The following is a 22867-nucleotide window of genomic DNA, read 5'->3' as shown; positions in this document are numbered from 1 at the left end:
AACTTTATATGCCGCCCCTCTCCAAACGATCTCGGGATGGCTTACATCATCAGTACTACCATATAACATTAAAATTTAAAATACATGAAAGCCAACATCCTAACTCCAGCATCCCTTATGTACCTGGGCCACTAACGTGTCCAATCAGTGGCCAGACACAAAATGGAGGCCAATATTTCCAGGCATTCTCAGTTGTGTGGGTAGAAAGTGCTGCCAAGTCGCAGCTGATTTATGGGACCCTGTAGAGTTATCAAGGTGTTTTGACATGGCCTGCCTCTGCATAGCAACCCTGGACTACCTGGATGGGAGGAACCAGGGCCTGGACTTCCTGTGAGGTCTCCCGCCCAAGTCCTAACCAGGGCCAACCCTGCTTAGCTTCCCAGATCCAATACAATCAGGCTAACCTGAGCCATTCAGGTAAGGGCCTATTCTGGAAGTTTTAATGGCATAAAGAGCTACATGAGGATTGTCAAGAGTTAATTTTGTTGCTACAGCTTTATTGAATAATTCCGGCATGTTGGGCTGGCCGGAAGTGGCACATTAAAGATGCTTGCTGGTGGGCAAGAGGAACGGGGGCTTTGGAGAAACACCGAGTGTCCAAAGTGACGGTCGACAGGCTCAAAGTCACAGGCAGATAATCTGTGGTGGGTCAGGTGGCCCATCACTCCTACAGGTGGATACAGGGATTTAGGGAGAGCAAATCTTTAGTTGTTTTTATGAAAATTCTGCATCCCATTTGGGTTACTCCTGTGAACCACTTGTGGTGTGCTCATGGACTATGTCTAGGGAGAGTTTTAGGGGAAGGGCGGCAGATAAATACAATGAATAAATGCACAGGGTGGCATTTGTTACAGTAGCGATCCCCAACCTGTGGGCTGCGGACCACATGTGGTCCATCGACTAATTGGAGGTGGGCCGCGAAGGACGCCTTCTCTCCCCCCCCCCCCGGCCCTTTACTTCATCCCCCCCAGCCCTTTACAACACACTTTGGGTGTCCTTGTCTCATTGCAGAGAAACAAGCTCAGGGTTCCCATTGATTTGTCATTGTCATGAGTTAAAATTTCCATGAAAATAAAATGTTCCTTATGTTCCTTGTTGTGGCGTGTCTGTATCTTATTTTGAAGGGATGTTTAAACATTACCATAGCGATCAGAGAGCGTTAGGGCAGTGGCTGAGAGTAGAGGAGTAAACTACCCCCCCACACCGGGCCGCAGTAAAATTGTCAAGTGTTGAGTGTTCCCCGGTGATAAAAAGGTTGGGGACTACTGTAGGAACCCCACCTGGGGAATCTGGGGCCAGCATTCTCCCACCTCACTGCGGTGCCTCTTTCTGCATCATGCCTAGATAGCTCTTGCAATAGATCGGTGTGGGTAAAGACACGAGAGGTCAAAAGGAAGCCTTGGGTTACCTGAGCGTCTTCCAGCTGTCTTTCTCCATATGGTTTTCTGGACCTTCGCTTTCAAAGGAGGCGATGAACAAAGCTGAAGGGAGGAAGTTGGAACGTGGAGGTTTAGTGGCTTTCTTTTTGCAACGACAACCAACCAGAAGCCGGATCTTCGTGCCATTCCAGTTTTGCTCTGAGCAGCCCATAGGCCTGCCTTTCTCAACCTTTTTACCATTGAGAAACCTCTGAAACATCGTTCAGGCTTCAAGAAAGCACAACTATGTACAAGCCCACCTGGGGCCCCACCCTTTCCCACCCTCTCCAAACCCATCATTGGCCATTTTGGGGGGGAGGGGCGAGTTGACACGGCCAGATGTAGTCATATCACCCGATAAATGTTTAACACACACACACACACACACACACACACACACACACACACAATTAACTCCCATTCAGGAAACCCTTCCAGGGCCATCAAGAAACCCAGGCTGAGAAAGCTTGTCCTAGGGTGTTGGGAGGGGTGCCAGATGGAGATTGGGAAACTCCTGATGTTGTTTTATCCGACCGGAATAATGGGCCCAGGTGATGCCACCCCGAGAAGGGGCTCAAAGACATGTGAGTGGGAAACAGGCCATATGTGGGGGTGACTGCAAAGGAAGGGGGGGGGGTCTTACCTTCTTCACTATAAATAGGGGCCGTGAGTAGATAACTCTGGATTTTCTTATCCTTCTCAAAAGGACATTCAACCTGCTTCCATGTCATGAAGTCATGAATCTGCCTTGAGATTTCCCAGAACTTCTATATGGGAGAGAGAGAGAGAGGCTTGAAAAATCCCATTCACTTCACTACCCACTAAGTATTTTATCAACCCCACTTTTCTCAGCTTGGATCATACAGCAGACAGCTCAGGAGGGTTTATTTTTTTTCTCCAAGCAGTGGTCCCCAACCATTTTATCACCAGGGACCGGTCAACGCTTGAAGATTTTACTGAGGCCCAGGGGGGGAGGGGGTAGTCTTTTGCCGAGGGATGTCACCGCTGCCACCTGAGCCCCTGCTCCACTTGCTTTCCTGCCAGTGCTTCCTGCTGCCCGCTGTGGGGTGCTGCCAGCAGCAGCTGCGCAATGCCATGCCGAGGGGGAGCCCCAGCCATGGCGGCCGCCAGAGAGCACCAAAGGTGAACCGGCGGCAGAGTGGCAGGGCAGTCCCCCGAGGCAGCAGCCGGGGAGGAGGATGAGGAGGAGCCGCGGCCTGGTACCGGATGATCCACGGACCAGTACCGGTCCCCGGACCGGGGGTTGGGGACCACTGAGGGCTGCCCTGACCCGGATGGCCCTGTCTCCTCAGATCTCAGAAGCTAAGCAGGGCTGCCCCTGGTTAATATTTGGATGGGAGACCCCCGAGGATGGCCAGGGTGGCTACCCAGGGACAGAAAACTGAACCTCTGAACATCTCTTGCCTTGAAAAGCCCTTGGTTGCAGACCTGGCTTCTAGGTACTGCTAAGAGTCATCATTTTAATCCATGCTCTGCTCTAATTTATGAAGAGCATCACATGATTGGTGGAGACACACCTTCCCCTAAGGCACTCAAGGCTAATGGGCCGGCTGTACAAAGCTGCGATGCCAAGACTTCCGCTTCCTCCTGTTGGGCTCGGATAGAGAGAAGCACGTTTTCAATGCCTGCCACGCCCAATGCCTCCTTGCAACGTGGCGTCCCTACGCGGGGAACCCAGCTTACCTTGAAGTTTATCTGGCCGCTGGGTAAGTGGTTGGTGTGGATTTTGTGCAGGAAGTAGATATCCTTGATGAAGAGGTTGAAGACGGGGATGACGATTTTCTCTCGGCTGCTGTGAGCCATCTGAGATCGCTGAGCTGCTCCTTGGAGGGCGGTCCGATAGTTGCAGAAGTTGCTGGATGGGTCCATGTGATGCTGTTGAATTAAAGAAGGAAAACCAATTTGTTGGTAGGAGTCCTACCAGGAAACACAGAGAGGTAGGAGCCATGCAGGGACCATGATGGGGCAGCAGTGCTCTGCCTTCTTGGTGCTTGGGGGGCTTCTGGTTTTCTGACCCTGCTGGTGGACCGCTTGACGGCACCTGGGTTTAAGCCCCTGGGTGACACAGAATGCTGGACTGGATGGACCATTGGACTGATCCAGTATGGCTTCTAGTGGTGGCTAAAGTTGCCAGATGCTCACAAGGAAAAGGGAATGCCCTCTTAACACTCCCCCTCTGAGCGCTTAGTGGAGCAGTGGGGGGGGGGGAATGGTATCATGTGATGCTGTGATGTCACTTTCAGTGAGGAACCCAGAAACAATATAGCTGTGCTGTGTGATGCTCTAGGAATGTTCCCAATCCCTATGGTTTTTACCACAGTGTTTTAAGAAATCCTAGAGCATTGAATTTGCAGAGACTTTCCTTCTTTGATAACAGAAAAGACAATATCTATATTTATTGTTAACTGGAACCCCCTTATAGACTTTTTGAAGGAAAATGGGTGAAATTGAACTGATGATTTGTAGTTTTGACAATTAAAGGGGGAAAATGTGATGTTTGTAACTTTGCATGCATTTGTTGGAAGCCTTTTCTTTATATTTCTATATATTCTTCTCCCTTTTCTTTATCTTTTCCCCATAAAAAGACCTCTTAATAAATTAAAGATTCAATTAAAAATAATAATAAAAAACCTATTAACAATAATACAAAAAATCTATTAGCAAAAAAAATTACAAAAAAACCTATTAACAATGGGATGAGGCAGAAAAACTAAATGAAAAAGAGTTTTAAAATTCTAGAAAAAGTGAGAAAGAATGATAAAATCAGAGTCCAGTAACACCTTTAAGACTAACAAAGATTTATTCAAGGTGTGAGCTTTCGAGTGCAAGCACTCTTCGTCAGTCTAAGGCTCGTCACTCTAAAGCTCACGCCTTGAATAAATCTTTGTTGATCTTAAAGGTGCCACTGGACTCTGATTCTATTGTGCTACTTCAGACCAACACTGCTACTCATTTGAATCTATCCTTGAGAAAGAAACAAATTAGAGTTTCATGGAGGCGCTGGAATGTATTGGGAAACAGTCCTGCCCTTTTAACAGTCCTGTTCACTGGACTGGTGATCACTTTCTTTTGCTGTGACATAGCAAGCGGAGCTGGAGGTGTTGTGGGGGGGGGGGGGCTTCTTTCTCCACCAGATGGCAGCCTTGAATTAAGGATGGAGAAATGGAACTCCCCTTTGAATTCCCATCATTGAGAGGACCTGAGCAGCAGCAGTAGGCAGGCTATGGACCCTCAGGGCCCCCCCCCCCTTTCTGGCTCTGACCCCTGAACATTCAGTTTCTAATTTTAGGAAAGTGATCATGCATTAAGCAGGTTTTACCGAGGGGGAGAGTGGCAAGGCCTCCTGCGCTCAGTTAAAAAGGCAGTTTTGCCTCCCAAATTTCTGTCAAGATGTCTGGCTGTTAACTCAAACTGATTCTGAGATTCAAGTGGTTTTTAATAATTAGTGCGTTATACAGCTTAAGTTAGAATGGCTTATTCGTATGTAGTTAACATTTTTTGGGGGTGTGGGTGGTATGTGTGTCTATGTACGTAGTTTGTATATATATCCATGTATTTGTATATGAGTATATATAATATATTAAGGTTACCAGATGTCCTCTTTTTAGAGGACATGCGCTCTTTCTAAAAAAAACAAACAAAAAAAAAACCTGGAAGATTTGGTCTTGGAAGATTAAGAATATTCCTAAATTCTTATGGGTCACCACATTGGTCTGAAGCAGCAGAAACAAACTTCGAGACCAGCCAACCAAGTTAAGACCAACCAAGTTTCATTCGGGGCATACGTTTTCGGGTGCATGCATGTGTCTTCAGATACAAAGAATATTCCTAGTTAGTGGCAATTCTCACAGCTTAAATAGTAAAGGTAAAGGTATCCCCTGTGCAAGCACCGAGTCATGTCTGACCCTTGGGGTGACGCACTCTAGCGTTTTCATGGCAGACTCAATATGGGGTGGTTTGCCAGTGCCTTCCCCAGTCATGACCGTTTACCCCCCAGCAAGCTGGGTACTCATTTTACCGACCTCGGAAGGATGGAAGGCTGAGTCACTCCCAGCCTCATGGGCAAAGCTTTCAGACAGCTGTCTTATCACTCTGCGCCACAAGAGGCTTAAATAGTAGGGGCATTTAAAATGAGATTTGTTACTTGTTAGAAGCAGTCAGTTGGGAAATAAAGTGTCAGTTGGGAAATAAAGTGTCTGTCTAGTGACACACACACTGTGTTGTAGAGTTCCTAGCAAGGTACAAAATATTTACCTCCAAAACATCAAATTTGGCTGTTTTTACTTTGGACCAGGTTTTCTTTAGCCGTGCCACGGGGCTCAAGTTCATACCCGCTGTAAAACAGAGAAGAGAAACAAAGGGAAAGTTTCAAAAGAAACCATCTAAAAATTCCTGTATGGTTTCTTAAGCGATATCTAGTAACACTAAAGGTAAAGGTATCCCCTGTGCAAGCACCGAAACATGTCTGACCCTTGGGGTGGCGCCCTCCAGCGTTTTCATGGCAGACTTCTAATCTAGCAAGCCGGGTTTGATTTCCTGCTCCTCCACATGCAGCCAGCCGGGTGACCTGATAGGGCTGTTCTAACCAAGCAGCCCTGTCAAAAGCTCTCCCAGCCTCACTTCCCTCACAGGGTATCTGTGGTGGTGAGAAGAAGGGAAGGCAATTGTAAACTGCTTTGTGACTCCTTTGGGCAGTGGGGTATCAAACTCGGCTCACAAGATTAGAAGCTGCCGCTCTTTAACCAGGGGTAGTCAAACTGCAGCTCTCCAGATGTCCATGGACTACAATTCCCAGAAGCCCCTGCCAGCGAATGCTGGCATGGGCTTCTGGGAATTGTGGTCCATGGACATCTGGAGGGCCACAGTTTGACTACCCCTGCACTACACCATGCTGGCTAACCACTGACTGAACTGTTCAACACTGACTGAACTGTTCACAGATTGATTACAAGCTGTTACTTCATATAAGGTTCACACTACATACTTATTTCACTAAGAAGCATAAATGGGCATTCAGTTTCAACTGCCTGTTCAGTCAGAGTCACCTGGGCTCCCTTTAAGCCCACAAGCAGCCTGTGTTACCTGCGAGTGATGAGGCAGCCGTGGTTCCCCCGTCTCTCTGAGACATGAGACCCTGTTTGGCCCAGAGGGCAACCCCTATCCTCTCTCTCTCTTCCACCAGACCTCCTCCTCAGGCCTCTCTCTCCAAGCCCGTCTCTCTCTCTCTCTCCGACTCCTTCAACTCCCCCCCCCCACTGTCCAACTGTCCTTTTGGAATCCTCTCCTTCTAGAACCCCCCAGGCCCCTCCCCTCCTCCTTCAGGAGTGCCCCTCCCACTAGGGGTCCCAGGCCCCACAGAGCTCCCTTTCATAGAATCACAGAGTTGGAAGGGACCTCCAGGGTCATTCAGGCAAGTCCCACATAAGGTGCATAAATCACACTCTGTTCTTATTTCACTAAGAAGCACATATGGGCATTCAGCTTCAACTGCCTGTTCAGTCAGAGTCACCTTGGCTCTCTTTCAGCCCACAAGCAGCCTGTGTTGCCTGTGAGTGCTCAGGAAGCCACGGTTCCCCCCATCTTTTAGAGACACGCAACCTTGTCTGGCCCAGAGGATCTCCTCTCTCTTCCATCAAATCTCCCTCTCTTTCTCTGACCTCCCAACTCCCACTTTGCCTGCCCCTGGAATTCTATCTTAGACCCCTCCCCCTTCAGGAGTGACCCTCCCACTTGGGATCCCCAGGTCCTATAGAGCAGGGGAATTCAACCTGTGGTCCTGCAGATGTTCATGGACTACAACTCCCATGAGCAAATGCTGGCAGGGGCTCATGGGAATTGTAGTCCATGAACATCTGGAGGACCACAGGTTGACTACCCCTGCTATAGAGCTCCCCCTGGACTCCTAGCCATGGGGGTCCATCACACCCTGTGAGAACTTATTTCTGCAGGCTGGGTGTGGTCCTGTTTCGTGGCCCATGCTGGATGTGTTGGTCAACCTATATGGAGGTCCCATCAGAGCAGGGGCTTGTTGGTTCCTTCCTTGGTGTAGATGTGATAAAGGGGCTTTCTGAACTGTAGTTTATGGTGGCATCCTAAGCAGAGTTACTCCCTTCTAAGCCCACTGAGGTCAACAGATTTAGAAGGCTGTAACTCTGCTTGGGACCGTGATGGAAACCGCAGACAGCAAACCACAGGATTAAGCATTTCTCTTAACAAAACTTGCTCTCTCCAGACCGAATTCTTCCTCGGCCACCTTGATTTCATTGAAATGTAACGTTACTCGATGTCTGCTATAAAAACCTGCAGATTGAAGCTGCAGGTTTCTATGCCAGTGATAAAGCTAAGTCGAATGAACCACTAGAGGGAGCAAAACACTTGTGGAAAAGACCCCCCCCCCCCAGCCACAGGAACACACAAGGGAGGAAGAGGAGAGTGCGGAAAAGCCCTCAGGCATGGGTCAATAAGGCTAGATCTGACCAACCTGGAAATGGAAGCATCGGGCGCAGCAGCCCAAACTGGGCAAACGCTGCGCCTCCTTCCATGTTGATAATCTGGAAGATGCTGCCCTTTGCAGGCCTTTGCCATCCTGCCCTCTCCTTGTCTCCTTCCCAGCCCCACCTTAGGTGCTGCTGGCTGGCAGCCAGTCAGGCAGGCAGGCTTGCAGGCGAATACTCACAGATAATGGCCATCATGGAATTAAAGTTGCCAATGTTGAAACACTCTCTTGCAACATCGATGAAGAACTCCACTATTCTCGTCCGCTGCTTTTTCTTCACCACCTGCACAATTGGGGGGAGGGAGAGATGCAATTCAGCAGAAGGCCAAGGGGGAGGGCCCTTGCAAAATGACAGAAGCATAGCCACCCCTGACTTAGCGCTCTTATTGAGAAAGGAATTGGTGCTGTTGTCTGGCAACGAGCAGGTGGTCTTCAAAGTACCACCGGACTCCAATTTTGCTCTGCTCTCGCCAGTCCTTCTTGCTGGTTCTCTTGAAGAGCAGAGATCCAGCCCTTGAGGAATCTAGGCCGGGGATTTCTGCCCTCCGCGTACCACCTTTGAACTTGCTCCATATATGCAAATGCAAAATTCTAATCATCTGAAGAGCTGACTTGGGTTTCCTCGTTTAATGAAATGGCTGCACGTTGTGGGCCCGTCCCGCGTGTGACTTTCATCTCTTATTAAGTTTCTCTCTCTCGTATTCCCTCAGGGCTGTCTCATTATCCCAACCGGCCCGAGAGACACATGAGGTGGGCTAGGACCAACCAATGAGCTTTGAGGCTGATCAAGAATTGGAGAGGCTCTCCTTTGTCCTACACTTTGGGCCAGTCCCTCTCAGCCTACCTCACAGGGCTGTTGTGAACATGAAGTGGTGGGGAGGGAAGAAAGTGTGTGGGCTAAACAGAACCTTTGTGCTCCAGCCTCCAACACTAGACACACCTACAAACGCCAGGCTGCCTCCCCTTGTTTTTCCTTTCTGTTCCTTTTATGGTTTTTTTGTGGGGGAACAGGCACAAATAGATTGTGAAATTAAAAACCTGACCCTGGCTTATAAGCAGCTGGCTTTGCTGCCTGCATCTTGGTAGCTATGGAAACGGCAGCTGTTTCCCGCCTCCCCAGTGTGTGTTCTAGATCAGAGCCGCACTGCCTGTTACCAAGAGTGGAGTATTTCTCTAGCACTTTTTGTCCCTTAGAAAGAGGCTAGCTGGTGCCCAACGGCTGCAGCCCCCCAAGCTTTCCCCTCACACTGCCGGCCGGCCAGAGATTCCTAGGCCACGGTTCCCAAGCGCTGAGGTTTCTCACTGCAGGCGATCCAGAGGAGACCTGCCCGGGAGGCAGGTGGGCACTGGATGGCTCTCCCCATTGAAGATGGCGTCTGGGACCAGCACACCTACGGGACCGCCTTCTCCCCTATAAGCCCCCAAGGGCACTACAGCCTTCTTACCAATGTCTGCTCAGAATCCCTGGCACAAAAGAGGTGCAGTTGGCCCCAGCCTGGTGGGCGCCGCTCCCAAGAGAGATCAAGGCCCTGCAGGACATCAACAGAGCTGCAGGGGTGGCAAGGCGGAGCTAAAATAACACCCCCCAATCAAGGCTGGCCTCACCGAGTTGGAAGAGCAGCTCCTTACAAAACTCCTCCGTCTGGGAAAACGATCAGGAAAATGGGAAACTTTTAAAGGTTTTGAACTGTTTGTTTTGAGTATTGTTATCTGCCTCGAGCAATGTGGAAGGGCAGGATATAAATTTAAAAATATTATTTATTATATATTATTACTACTGTTCAACCAAAATCTACATTCCTGTAACTTCAACTCATTTGGTCTTGTAGAAAAGAACAAGAGTCCGCTTACTCCTTTCCGCTGCTACAGACAGACTAACATGGTCAGCCATCTTGACCTATCTCCACTAGATCTCATTAGGGCCCTGGGTCCAGGAAGCACTAGTCCTCTGAATCCCAGAGCCAGGAGGCAACACGGCTTTATCCTTGTGGTTGGCCCACCAGAGGAACTGGACTAGCTGGACCACTGCCCTGATCCAGCAGGGCTCTTCTTAGGTTCTTATCAGGGAAGGCCTCGGCCTCTCCAGAGAATTTGGTTGGCCACACTGCAAGGACGGATGTTGGACTAAATGGGCCTGATCCAGCAGGGCTCTTCTTAGATCCTATGTTCTTACCTGTCCCCTCTGGTCATCTTTGGAGGCTGAAACTTTGAAACTCCCTCCCCAGGGAAATGTCTCTCCTGGTTATTTCCCCAGCTTTTTTTTGTTCCATTTGGCATACTGGCCTGACTTCCGAGTTCCGCTGTTCCTTGTTGATGTGTTTTTATTGATGATTTTGTAATGACAGGTGTATTTTCACATCCCCCCGCCCCCCGTGCATGCCTTGGGGGGCCTGGCCAGGTGATGGGGAGGTGCACAACAGTTTAAAATGAGACCGACACTCGCCTTGCAGATCTCCGTGGCCACTAGCATGCTGAGGCCGTTGAACCAGTTGTCGTAGGCTTCCAGGTTGTAGGTCTTGGTAACGTCCCCTCGGCACTGCAAAAGGAACAGCAGAGCATGAGTGCTGCATTGGGACGGACCCGCAAGGCATTCCTGGAAGGCAACAGATGCGCCAATAGAGGTGGTTGTGTTTAGTGAGCCGTGGAACGCAGTCTGCTGGCTCCTGAGAAATGCTGTTCCTTAGAAGAAGAAGCAGAGTTGGTTTTTCTACCTCGCTTTTCACTCCCCCATGGAGTCCCTGAGTGGCTTACAAACACCTTTCCCTTCCTCTCCCCACAACAGATGTCCTGAGAGAAGAGGAAGAAGACTTAGCTCTTATATGCCGCTTTTCTCTCCCCAAAGGAGTCTCAAAGCGGCTTACAATCACCTTCCCTTTCCTCTCCCCACAACAGACACCCTGTGAGGGAGGTGAGGCTGAGAGAGCCCTGATATTACTGAAGAAGAAGAAGAGTTGGTTCTTATATGCCGCTTTTCTCTACCTAAAGGAGTCTCAAAGCGGCTTACATTCACCTTCCCTTTCCTCTCCCCACAACAGACACCTGTGAGGGAGGTGAGGCTGGGAGAGCCCTGATATTCCTGCTCAGTCAGAACAGCTTTATCAGGGCTGTGGTCACCCAACTGGCTGCATGTTGGGGAGCAGGGAATCAAACCCAGCTCACCAGATTAGAAGCCACCGCTCCTAACCACTATACCAAGCTTGTCAGTGGGGCGGAGAGAGCTCAGAGAGCACTGCTATGTGTGAACAACTTTCTAACTGGACTGTGACTGGTCCAAGGTCCCCCAGCTTGCTGCACATGGAGGAATGGGGAATGAAACCCGGCTCCCTGGATTAGAGGCCCCTGCTCATAATCACTCTTTGACAGTTGGGTGCAAAGGACAAAATGAATTTTTAAGAGCTGCTCTGCATATTTATCTCTTTACTTCAGGGACCCAAAAGCAGCTTATTTGGGGCAGCTGTCCTCCATTTGCTCCTCAAACCATCCTTGTGAGGTAGGCTATGGGACTGGCTCCCTGACCCAGTGAAGTTCTAGGGCACAATGGGGATTCGAACATGGGCCTCCTAGATGCCAGTCAGAGTCTCTAACCCAGGGGTGGGCAAACTGTGGCCCTCCAGATGTCCATGGACTACAATCCCCATGAGCCCCTGCCAGCGAATGCTGGCAGGGGCTCATGGGAATTGTAGTCCATGGACATCTGGAGGGCCACAGTTTGCCCGCCCCTGCTCTAACCATCATGCAAAGCTGGTTCTAAGTGTGAGCCTCAGTGATCTCTGTCTCCGTGTGCGCATGATGCGTGCATGCACATTCTTTCCGTCCCTCGTGGCAAACAGCAGCTGAGAAACCTGCAATTTCCTTTCACTTTGATGGGAAGCTAAAAACCAAGGGTGCCAGGGGAGCTTAAGGGGTGGCAAGACGTAAAATTCAAAATAATAAGCACTCGTGCGAATTAGGGTATTTAATCTTTCCGAGTTGTTATGTCTAGACAGATCCCAGCCTCCGTAGCAGATTTCCTTGACCTCTGAGGGCCGTAATTGCCAAGTTGCAGAGATGAAAACTGCCTACTTCGGGCGCTTTAGATGTGTTCTTTCAGCCTCGGGGGAATGGGCCATTGGAGAAGCGTCTCCCCCGCCCCCCACGCACAGCTGGGAGGACATCTGCCCGGTCACACCAAGAGACAAAGGGCAAGATGCCAGAGCTACCGCGGAACGTGGCAAAATGAAATCCTTTGTTGATCCCTGACTTGAAAAGAGGGCTCTTGGGTCTGGCGTTCGGGAAGCCGGGCTGGCGGCTAGAAATGCAATGCAGCTAGCAGAAACGTTGGGCCGTCGGCCTCGCCGGGGACTTCATATGCCTCTTTCCTCCTCTCGCTTCCTCTTCTATAGCACTCTACAGTTCTGTTGTTTTCCAGTTCAGGAAGCTCGAAAGGCATTCCTGAATTAAGCGTCTCAGGCCCGCAGGCCGAAATATTGCTGCTTCTTTGCATTCCATTCGCAGCAGAGTAAACAACTTGGCGAGGGGCATTCGGGGTTTAGTCATTTGCTTTTTTGTGGCCGTTCAGCTTCCGGGTTGCGGGAACTTGGGGAAAGCCAGCTTATTGACACGGGAGGCTCGGCACGGAATTCACGCGCTGTTTTGTACACAGTTGAGAGCGAGCTTGGCTTAGCAACTAAAAGATGGAGTCAAGAACAGCCCCCTAGTGCAGACCGTATCTCACAGAGTGATTGTGGACAACTTCACTTATTACGTTTGTATTCCCACCTTTTGCCCCAGTGGGGGACCTGGAAACAGCTCACGCCCCCCTCCTCTCCATTTTATCCTCACAACAACCCTGTGAGGTGGGATGGGCTGAGAGTCGGCCCAGTGAGCTTCCAGGGCAGGGTGGAGATTCGAACACAGGTCTCCTGGACCCACTGCCTCGCATGGTGCTTGCTCTCAGCTCAACCTCACACGGCAAGAAAGGCCATTCTAGACTTGATGCAAGGATTAGTAGGTCTATTTTGAACCCTCTAAAATACTAGGTATTGTCTCTTTGGATCTTGGAAGCTAAGCAGGGTCAGCCCTGGGATGGGAGACGCTGAAGGAGTCCAGGGTTGCTACACAGAGGCAGGCTATGGAGAAGCTACCTCCATTAATCTGCCCTAGCCTGGATGGCCCAGGTTAGCCCGATTCTGTCCCATTTCAGCAGCTAAGCAAGCTAGGTCCAGGTCAGTTTCTGGATGGGAGACACCAAAGAATCCCAGGGTCATCACAAAGAGGCAGGCAATGGGAAGCTGCCTCTGAACTTCTCTTGCCCTGGAAACCTCAGGGGTAGCCAAACTGTGGCTCTCCAGAGGTCCATGGACTACATATTGGGGCTCTTGGGAAATGTAGTCCATAGACCTCTGAAGAGCCACGGTTTGGCCAACCCTGCCCTATGGGCTCAGGAGAAGTTGGATGCAACTTGATGATACTGTCCACCATCAAAGCATCATGCAAAAGAAACCAGTAAGGAAAAGATGAAAACCGATGGGCTTGGCTCTGATAGCTCTGGTTAATTTCTGAACTTGGAGCCACATTAAGGGGGTGCCCCTCCCTTTCCCGGATGCTGTTGTGGGAACACCTAAATGACAGACATCAGCCGGTTGAACAGCTGCGCTCTTTCTACAAGGAATCTGAGGAATTTGGGGCAGTGGGCCAGGAGCCAGAACCCAATTCTCCGCATGCCTGACAAAAAATAATTTCTTGGATTCATCGAGGGGAGCCACGGAGGAGCATCTAGTGTGGCCGTACAGTACAATCGTGGCCTAGAAACCCTTTGCGCTCTGCATGCTCTTGGCTGCCTTGCACACATGTGTGTGTTTGACCTGTGACTCCATCCTTGCCCTGTTGCCAGTGTGTTCCCACTTGGTACGCACCTTGTGATTATCCAGGGAGTCCACGTGGCTGACAATTTGCATGAGATCCTCGGGGTAAATGTTGCTCACCCTCTCCTGAACAGAGCAAGACAGAAAAGGCAGTCATGGATACAACTCTGAGAATGCAGGGGTGGGGGTGGGGGGGAGCAGAGCTGTGCATTGGCACATTGCCCCTTTAAGGTCGGCTCTTCATTTAAACTAGTAGATGAGAATCGTGTCCAATTGGGATCTTTTAACAAAGGGTTTGAATCCTTCCTGAGGCCTTGTCAATCCTTTGCTTCGAAGGCCCGTACCTTTTAACCTTTCACACTATGCACACTCTCTCTCCTATGGCTTGTTTCTGGAGCCGCTTTTGTACTACCTTGGCTAATTCCTGCTACTACTTCTGGACAGAGATGCGAACAGGCAAACACGGCCCACCAGTCACTAACTAGGAGGCAGACAGATGGGCAAAGCCTCCTGGATATAGCTCAAAATTTTAGAGCCCACTGGCCCCTTTGGAATCCTGAGACAATGTGGCGGGCGCAACCCCAAAATGGCTGCCACAGAAGCTGGAGCCAGCTACAAAATTTTATTTCTTCATTAATTTAATTTTTAGACTGCCTTTCCAGTGGGTAGGCTCAGGGCAGTATACAAGCTGTTGGTAAAATACAGTTGCTCAACGAATAATAGTTTGGTAACCAACAATCTGGAGGCTGCTATTACTTAAACGCTGCTGTATTGTGAATGATGTTTTTATCGTGTTTTGTACTGTTAATGTTTATTTATTATGTTGGTTTTTATCCATTGTTAATTCTTAATCGTATTATGTGTACTACCCTGAGCCATACTGGGAGGGTGGGATGGAAAAGCCAATAATAATAATAACAACAACAACAACAACAAAAACAACAACAACAACAACAACAAGAAGAAGAAGAAGAAGAAATAGTAGTAGTAGTAGTAGTTCAAGGATAAAATTGGTAGCCACAATTTCTCCACAGAACGTGTATTACAGCGATCCCCCAAAATCAGGCTGGTCAGAGGGTTTACGGATGGATAAAATAAATGGGCAATAATATGAAATAGAATGGGTGGGGTTGAACGGCTGCTGAAGATTATCTTTGGTCATGCAGGGAAGGGACTTGGCTGGGGTGGCAGCTGCTACCTAAAATGCATCTAAAGAAGCACTCTACACACAGCCAATCACATCTCCAGTGGCCAATTAGGAGCCTTGCTGTGCAAAAGCCTCATCTGGCCCCGCCTACCAGGGAAGGACTCAGCAGGTGTCCTGGCCTCCACCTGATGAAGTCCGGCCGCTGCATAATTACTTCTGGAGTCTTTGGATAGGCTTCTGAGGCATCCTCCTGCTCAGTGCAAGGGAAGTATCAATGTGTTGTGTGGGCCTTTGGGAGAAATGGACTCGGCTACTTCTACTAGCTTCCTCTAACAGGTTGCTGAGGACCAGCACTGCAGCTGAGCCTCCTTCCTCACTTAGAGGAGTCATCTACACTCCTCAAAGAGCCTTACACTCTGCTACTTCCAACTGCCTGGTGATCCCTGGCCCCAAGGAAGCTTGCTTGACCTCAACCAGGCTTTCTCCATCCTGGCCCCTACCTGGTGGAACGAGGAGATCAGAGCCCTAGCAGAGCTTGGACAGTTCTGCAGGGCCTGCAAAAGGGAGCTCTTCCACCAGGCATTTGGTTGAGGTCAACCTGAATCCAATCACCTTCAAATGGCCCCCGAGCCTCCCTCCCAAGAAAACCACTGCCGACACATCCAACTCACAGGGCTGTCAGTATCTCATAGCTGAATGGATGTTCTCCTGTTCCATTATATTGTTCTACTGTTATGATTGTATTGTTACTGTTCAATCGACCGTGTTATCTATATTGTTTTCTCCCTGTTTTATGAAAACCACCCTGAGCCTCAGAAGAGGGCGGCATATAAATAAACAGACAGACAGACAGACAAGCAAATCTCTGCAGCTGCTGGGTTCCCTCCCTCCTTTCCCCTCTGAAGTTCTAGGGCAGCTTTTCTCAGACATTGGGGTGCGACTCAGAGGAGGCATAGCCAAAGCCTAGTTGGCCCCCGCCATCTTCGACTCACCAGTTCAATGTGTGTCAGCTGCTGGGCGAGGACCAGCGGATCACAGCAAACGCTCAGGATGTCCTTCTGCGACGACTGCGGCTTCGTCTTCAGGATGGCACCTTTGTCGGTCACGGGTTGGCGGAACTTCTCTCGGATCTCCTGGTACTGGCTGCGGGCGGAGAGGGTCACCAGCAGATTCTGGGTCATCTGGCTAATGATTTTCTTGACAGTTCCATTTTCCTGATACATTAAAAAAAGAGAGGCGGTTTTGGTTTGATTTGTTTGGTGTTTTAGGAAGTTAGAAATTCCTCAGCCAAGGCAAGCATTTCTTTTGAGGAATTTCAGAGCAGGGCAGAGCCCTTCAACGCTGAAGAAGTCATATTTGTACGCTGGAGAAGTCATATTCCCCCCCCACCCCCAATGTTGGCGAGTCTTTAGTGGATATGACCATTAAGGGTTATAGATTGCCTAGGCAAGACAGCTTATTTGAGGCACCTGCTCCAAAGAAAGTACAGCTGGTTTCCTTGCAAAGCCCAGTGGGGCCACTTTGAGGCTCCTTCGGGTAGTGAAAAGCAGGGTATAAAACCTCTTCTTCCATCACTGGGTAAAACCCTTTTTGGTTTGGTTTGGTGTACCCCAGTAACAGTTTTTGGCTTTAATCCCTGCAGGATTTACCAGCTTTCCGCAGGGCCTGCAAGACGGAGCTCTTCCGCCAGGTTTTTGGTTGAGGCCGGGGTCAGCGAATGAGTGCCAACATTCCCCCCCCAGACTTAGCATCTCCTCCCCACCCTCCCTGCCGCTCTGATAGCAGGGGCGGGAATAATAAGTTCCGCCATGTTGGGATTGTTTAAAGTCTTTTAATGGGTATTTTAATGGGGATAGGACTGCTGTGACCCGCCACGAGCCTACGGGGAGTGGCGGGATATAAATCCAAATAATAATGATAATAATAATAATAATTTACTGATGTATTATGGCACCAAGACTGAGGGCAAGATGAAAATGATTAAAATGATTTGGTGACATTTCATACCAGGAAGGGGTGTGTCTATGCGTGCATGTGCAAATCCTATCAAAAAAGGAATTGTTTTCATGTTCTTTAATGGTCAGCTTTAAGGATTTGGGGGGGGAGGGAATACCTCACCACACCCCCCAGGAGAAAAATAATGATTCAGGGGTTAGAACACCTATGTGGAAAGGCAGGAGATCCTGGAGCATTTTCAGTTTACAAAAGAGACCACTAAGGAGGAACATCAGGTAGGCTGAGAAGAGAGACCCTGACCAAAGGAACTTTTTCTCCCTGTCCCAAAATACTAGAACTTGAAGGCATCCCAAGAAGCTGAGGGGCAGCAGATTCAGGAAGGACCAAAGGAAGCATTCTTTAGGCAGAGGGTGATTCAGATTTGGAATTCACAGCCAGAGGATGCAGTGATGGCCAGAGACAGCTTTAAAAGGGGCTTAGACAGAATCAGGGAGGGTAGGTCTAGCTGTGGTCAAGGTGACCTTCACATTCAGAGGCACTAAAACTTTGTATGCCAATGCCAGCAGGCAACCTCAAGGGAAGGCCGTGGGCTCCCTGCCCTGTTCTTGGCTGTCCAGAGAAATTGGTGGACTGCTGTGGGAGAGAGGATGCTGGGTTAGATGGACCACTGCTCTGATCCTGCAGGGTTCTTCTGGTGTTCTTATATTAATGTTACTTCGTTTGGGGCTCTGTTTCTCCTGTTGTGGAATGGGCCTAGATCCTAGGGATGGGTATAATAAACCATGGCACGAACCAGATTTTCCCATAAAAATGCCTTGGTCCATTCCTCCTGAACCAAGATTCAGGAGAGGCACCTCCTCCAATCATCTCATGGACCTCTGTCTGGTTTGGGGGTTCAGCTGATTTTACGCTGACAGCAGATGGGTGCAGGCACCCCGCTGTCCGGCTGGATCACTTCCCTCCATTTGGCACGTGGGGGAGAGATCCAGCACACTGAAATTGTTTGCAGCCCTTTTGGCCTGGCAGCTGAGAGGCCCGCCATTTAAGCCAGCAGAAGTGAAGCGGACCAGTCCGGACTGGACCGGGTCGTCTTGGGAGGGGTTGGGTTGCCTGGGTTTCGGTGTTTGGTTCGGGAACATCCTGAACTTCAAAATGAACTGTACTTTTACGGTTCTCCCCCCCCCCCCCGCATACTAGATACAGCCAACAAGACAGCATATAAAATTATGTAACCCTGGGGCTGACCCGTGCATAATACCTGCGCATCAATGTACAAGAAAAAATTATTTTTAATTGATTCAAGTGGGTCGCCATGTTGGTCTTAAGTACAACAAAAACAGAGTCCAATGGCACCTTTAAGAACGACAAAGTTTTATTCAAGGCGTGAGCTCTGCACTCTGTGCCTGCACTCAAAAGCTCACGCCTTGAGTAAATCTTTGTTGGACTTAAAGGTGCCATTGGACTCTATTTTTTTTGTTTTTTAACGTAATGATGCATGTTCATGTTGGAGTGAAAATTTGCGCCTTTAAAAAGTCATTGTGCAGTCATGAAAGACTGCAAACCAGTTTGGAAAAACCCACTTTTATGAAAACTTCTGCTTTACCGTTTTTTAAACCTTCTTGAATTTATAGGGCCATGGTTTATGGGCTATTGAACCTTAATAAAAATGATGAATACTGCCTTTTTGAGACATGTTTTCCAAACCCACAGTGTCGATTTTCCCAAGAAGACAGTGGAAATTGTGGAATTAGAGAAAAATGTCACACATTCCTAAGTAACCGCACTGTTGTGCATCAGAAGAGGGGCTGTATCACTGTTGCAATTGGGGAAGGAGCCATTGCTTGCTAAACAACCCCTGTGTAAGAGAAAGGGCTCTCTTGAAGCTTCACAGGGGAGGATTAGGCTGGCACCTTCTGCCTTGAGGTTCTAATTTCCACTTGGAAGGAGCTGAGTTCACTTCTCCTCCCCCGCAGTCTAAAATGCTGATGACCTTTGCTGTGGTTGCGGATGTGGCCGGCCACTTATTTGCGTATTTCATTTATTTGTATCCTGCCTTTCTGCCCAATGGGGACCCAAAGCTCCTTACGCCATTCTGCTCTCCTCCCTTTTAGCATCACAACAACCCTGCGAGGGAGGGTAGGCTGAAAGTGTGTGGCTATCCCAATGTCACCCAGACAGCATCCACGGCAAATGGGGATTCGAACCCGGATTTCCCAGGTTCTAGTCCCATAGTTTAGCCACAACAACGCGTTCGTTCTCTATACTCTCATCCAATTTTTGTTCTTGACCCACAGAGGAGCACACGTTTTATTATTCACTTCCTTGATCAATATTAAAGATGGAGGTGAGATGCAAAGGAATTCTCTCTGCAGCACCGTTCCCCTTGTCGCTTTTGGGGGGCTCAGATCTCTGTGTTTCAATAGCAGACCAAACAGCATAACAGATAAAAAGGAGAAGATTGCCTGCTCCCCCGGCCTCTTCTTGATGTTAAAAAGAGAAACGTTTGCAGACCAGGGCTAGAAGTCTTCGTGCAGACGTTATTGATTTGGCCCCGAGACACTGTAAGACAGCGGGGGATTCTGCCCGGCTAAGCCGAAATGTAAGGCCGGCCTGCCAGAGATCATAGGGGCCAGGGGGAGGAGGCCTCCAGGTGCATCGGCTAGGAAGCTCCGGTCAATCTCATCCGGTGAGGAATGCCAAGAGAAGATCAAGGGGTGTGGTTTCCTACACAAGCAGCGTGACTCATTGCGCCAGGATTCACGTTTGAGGTCAACCCTGAGCCAGGCACCAAGCTGACATCTGGATCAGCAAGTAGGTCTGGTGCCAACTCATGAAACTGACCCTGTTAGGCCTGCTTATTTATTTAAAACAAACGCCACCTTCCCGTCCAATCAGGGTCCCCAAGGCTGCGCACACAGAAACGTTTGAACAAGCACAAATTATTACTCTGATAGAAACATGCAGATTACAGCAGAACAAGCGGGGTATAAAAACCAGCTCCTCTTTTTCTTCCACCAGTGGGTAAAAATCGTTTGGTTTGGTTTGATGTACCCCAGTAACAATTTTTGGCCCTTCGCCCTGGGCTGCTGTAAGGCAGGCCCCTCTTCAACCTCTCAGCCTCTGCCACTGCTCTCTGACCCCTTGCTTTTAGAACACCCCCACCTGATTGCTCAGGCCCTGCTTCCCCCGTCCTGTTCCATGGAGCTCAGAGGTCAGCGGAGTAACAAACAAGTTTAGGGTGGTGTTAACCACCCTAAAGGAAGCTCTTTGGGCTCTCTCTTTAAACCATGTTAAAAAGGTATCTGATGAAGAAGAGCTGGTTTTTATACCCCACTTTTTGCTTCCTGAAGGAGTCTCAAAGCAGCTGAGGACCCTGCCAAGTTGGGAAGCACCCCCTCATGGCTCCCTAGGAGACCACTAGAGGACAAGTGACGGTGCTCATGGCTCCAGAAGCTTTGACTTGTAGCTGCCTAGGAAAGGGGTATCTAACAGAGACTCTCCACCCAACAAGATAAATTGTAGAATGGCCCGGGGGGGGGGGGGGAGAGGGGTTCTTTCACCTGTGTGCGCCTCCCCACCATGCCTCTGTACCTCATCACACTGCGTGATCCGGTGGGCAATTTCCTTCAGCTCTTTCATGGATTTCTCATCCTGGAAGTCATAGGGGAACGTTTCCGTCCATTCCTTGAGGAGCTGGATGATCTTGGCAGCAAAGGACTTGAGCTTTGCCTAGGAAAGAACGCAGCGGTTAATCGGGGCCCCGGAGACCTTCCTCGACTCCAAGATGTCTGGAAAACCCCACAGCCCTTCAGGTCCCCCTCCCTCCACAGGGTTTTCAACTAGCAAGCTAAAAATTGCTGCACCAGGCTACGGCTTTGGCCTAGGGTTGTGTGCGACGGCATCCGAATTGGCCGTTCCAGGCCGATTCGGACACCGGCGCACACAAACCTTCGGCTGGCCTTGCCGACCTCCAGGTGGCGGTAGAGAGCGCCCACTATTACAACTGACCTTCAGGCAACAGGTCAGTTCTCCTGTGAAAAAACGGCCACTTTGGAAGGGGAGGGGCTGTATGGCATTATAGCCCACTGAAGCCCCTCCCCAACCCCACCCTCTTCAGGCTCCTCCCCCCCCCCAATTTCCAAATCTCCAAGTAACCTGGAATTGGCCCATCCTATCACAGCGGAGCCCTCGGACTCAAATGTGTTTCACTTTTTCCACACCACCGATGGGGTGTCAAACTTCCTAGCTGGCCCCTCTGTATTTTCACGGCTGTCAGAAAGTGGCTTTCCCCATCGCTCGCCTAACTGGAGGCTGTCCCGCAATGACAGAGATTTGGTTCCCCGGTTAATCAGCCCTGCCTGTATTTGCACACCCAGCAAGGCTCCAGGAGGAAATCCGCTGCGTTCTCATTGCTTTTTAAACGAGACTCGCTTCTGGCCGGAGACGTCGCAGGCGAAGCGTTTCCTTTTGTGTGTCAGAAATAGGGAAATGCCTGGGCTGAGCGGGTGTCTGTCGCCAACGGTAACGCATGTGAAAACACACAGGGAACAAGACTGCAGAGAAGCCGGAAAAGAAGTTGCTCAATTTACTCCGAAAACCCACAAAAGGGAGACTTTAGCTGGTTTTCTAAGACTTGTAAGGCTCCCCCGAAGGCACACTTCTGTGACACTCCAAATCAGGCCGAGGTCTCCCAAAATCCAGCCATTCCTGTGCAAACGCTAGGAGGCCTTCATAACACACGTGAAGGGAAAGAAAACCTCCCTTGGATCCCCTGGACCAGGGGTAGTTAAACTGCGGCCCTCCAGATGTCCGTGGACTACAATTCCCAGGAGCCCCTGCCAGCGAATGCTGGCAGGGGCTCCTGGGAATTGTAGTCCACGGACATCTGGAGGGCCGCAGTTTGACTACCCCTGCCCTGGACCAAGGCCCTTTAGGGTTTTAAAGTTCCGATCTAGCACTCCTGAGTCAGGGGTTGCCAACTCTGGATTGGGAAATTGCTGGAGATTTTTTTGGGGGGGGGAGACCATAGAGGATGGGATGTGAGGAAGGGCAGGACCTCAGGGGGGTACCATACCATAGAGTCCACCTTCCCAAGCAGACATTTTCTCCAGAGAAACTGATTTTTGTCGCCGGGAGATCAGTCGCAGTTGCCAGAGTTCTCGGGACCCTACCTGGAGGTTGGCAGCTCTACTCAAGTCTCAGCTGGGCCCTGAAAGCAAACTGACAGCAGGAGCAAATTGTTTTGTCTCATCTCAGTGACGGGATCCTGGCAGCTCACGGCTGCCCAGACCCTTGTCCTATGTTCTGAACCACTGTGCCCGTGTGTACAAGTCTTAGAAAATCACAACTCTCTTCCTGCATCACCGTACACCCCAAATTGATGGGTTTTTTTTTCCTGTGATGGATATGTCCATGCTAGCTAATGGTCGGCTGCACCATATTTCTGCCATCAGAAAAGAGGAAGCAGCAATTTCCAGCGGGGTGTGATCGTGGAGAGAAGAGAACGGCCCTTCCCTTATCATGAGTCACTCTTGTTCCACCCGTGCTTTGGAAGGTGGGGACTTCCTAAACGTTCCCTTGTCGCAGACAATGTTCTTCGGTGCTCCGCATGGCTCTGCTGCTGAAGCAGCCTTTTTTCCTGCCTCCCTCCCTGTCCCTGCTAGTGTAGACAAATGACATTTAATTGGACTCTCGTTCATAGCAAGGGGAATGGCTTTAATTTTTGCTCCAAGCAGGAAGGGGAAAAGCTGTTCTTCAAGATGCTCACGGCAGAAGCCAATTCCTTGATGGTTTTAGGTCAGCTGCAGCCAAAGTTTCCTCCTTACCCCACAAGTCCTGCCTCTCAATCTGCAAGGGTGGCCCAACTGTGGCTCCTCAGAGGTCCATGGACTACAATTCCCAGGAGCCCCTGCCAGCATGGAGCCCAAGGACCTCTGGAGAATCACAGTTTGGCCACCCTGATCTATAAGCTTTAGTGAATCCCATA

At 49.7% G+C, this 22867-nt stretch overlaps 1 protein-coding gene across 3 annotated transcripts in view; it reads right to left on the bottom strand.

The window, feature by feature from the left end:
- Positions 1 to 22867, bottom strand: part of RASGEF1A (RasGEF domain family member 1A) — a 308494-nt gene that overhangs the window by 5719 nt on the left and 279908 nt on the right. For all 3 annotated transcript variants that reach the window (XM_077350860.1, XM_077350861.1, XM_077350862.1), the window contains 9 exons: positions 20473 to 20610; positions 15918 to 16139; positions 13830 to 13904; positions 10379 to 10471; positions 8116 to 8218; positions 5694 to 5773; positions 3123 to 3314; positions 2062 to 2185; positions 1409 to 1481 (listed from right to left, as the gene is read on the bottom strand). In XM_077350860.1, the coding sequence (XP_077206975.1) occupies positions 1409 to 1481; positions 2062 to 2185; positions 3123 to 3314; positions 5694 to 5773; positions 8116 to 8218; positions 10379 to 10471; positions 13830 to 13904; positions 15918 to 16139; positions 20473 to 20610 (1100 nt within the window). The remainder of the gene's footprint in view (positions 1 to 1408; positions 1482 to 2061; positions 2186 to 3122; positions 3315 to 5693; positions 5774 to 8115; positions 8219 to 10378; positions 10472 to 13829; positions 13905 to 15917; positions 16140 to 20472; positions 20611 to 22867) is intronic.

The sequence above is a fragment of the Paroedura picta genome, chromosome 8 (assembly GCF_049243985.1).
Source record: "Paroedura picta isolate Pp20150507F chromosome 8, Ppicta_v3.0, whole genome shotgun sequence".
Lineage (NCBI taxonomy): Eukaryota > Metazoa > Chordata > Lepidosauria > Squamata > Gekkonidae > Paroedura > Paroedura picta.
Note: the sequence above shows the minus strand (reverse complement) of the source record. Positions and strands in the feature narration are given on the sequence as shown.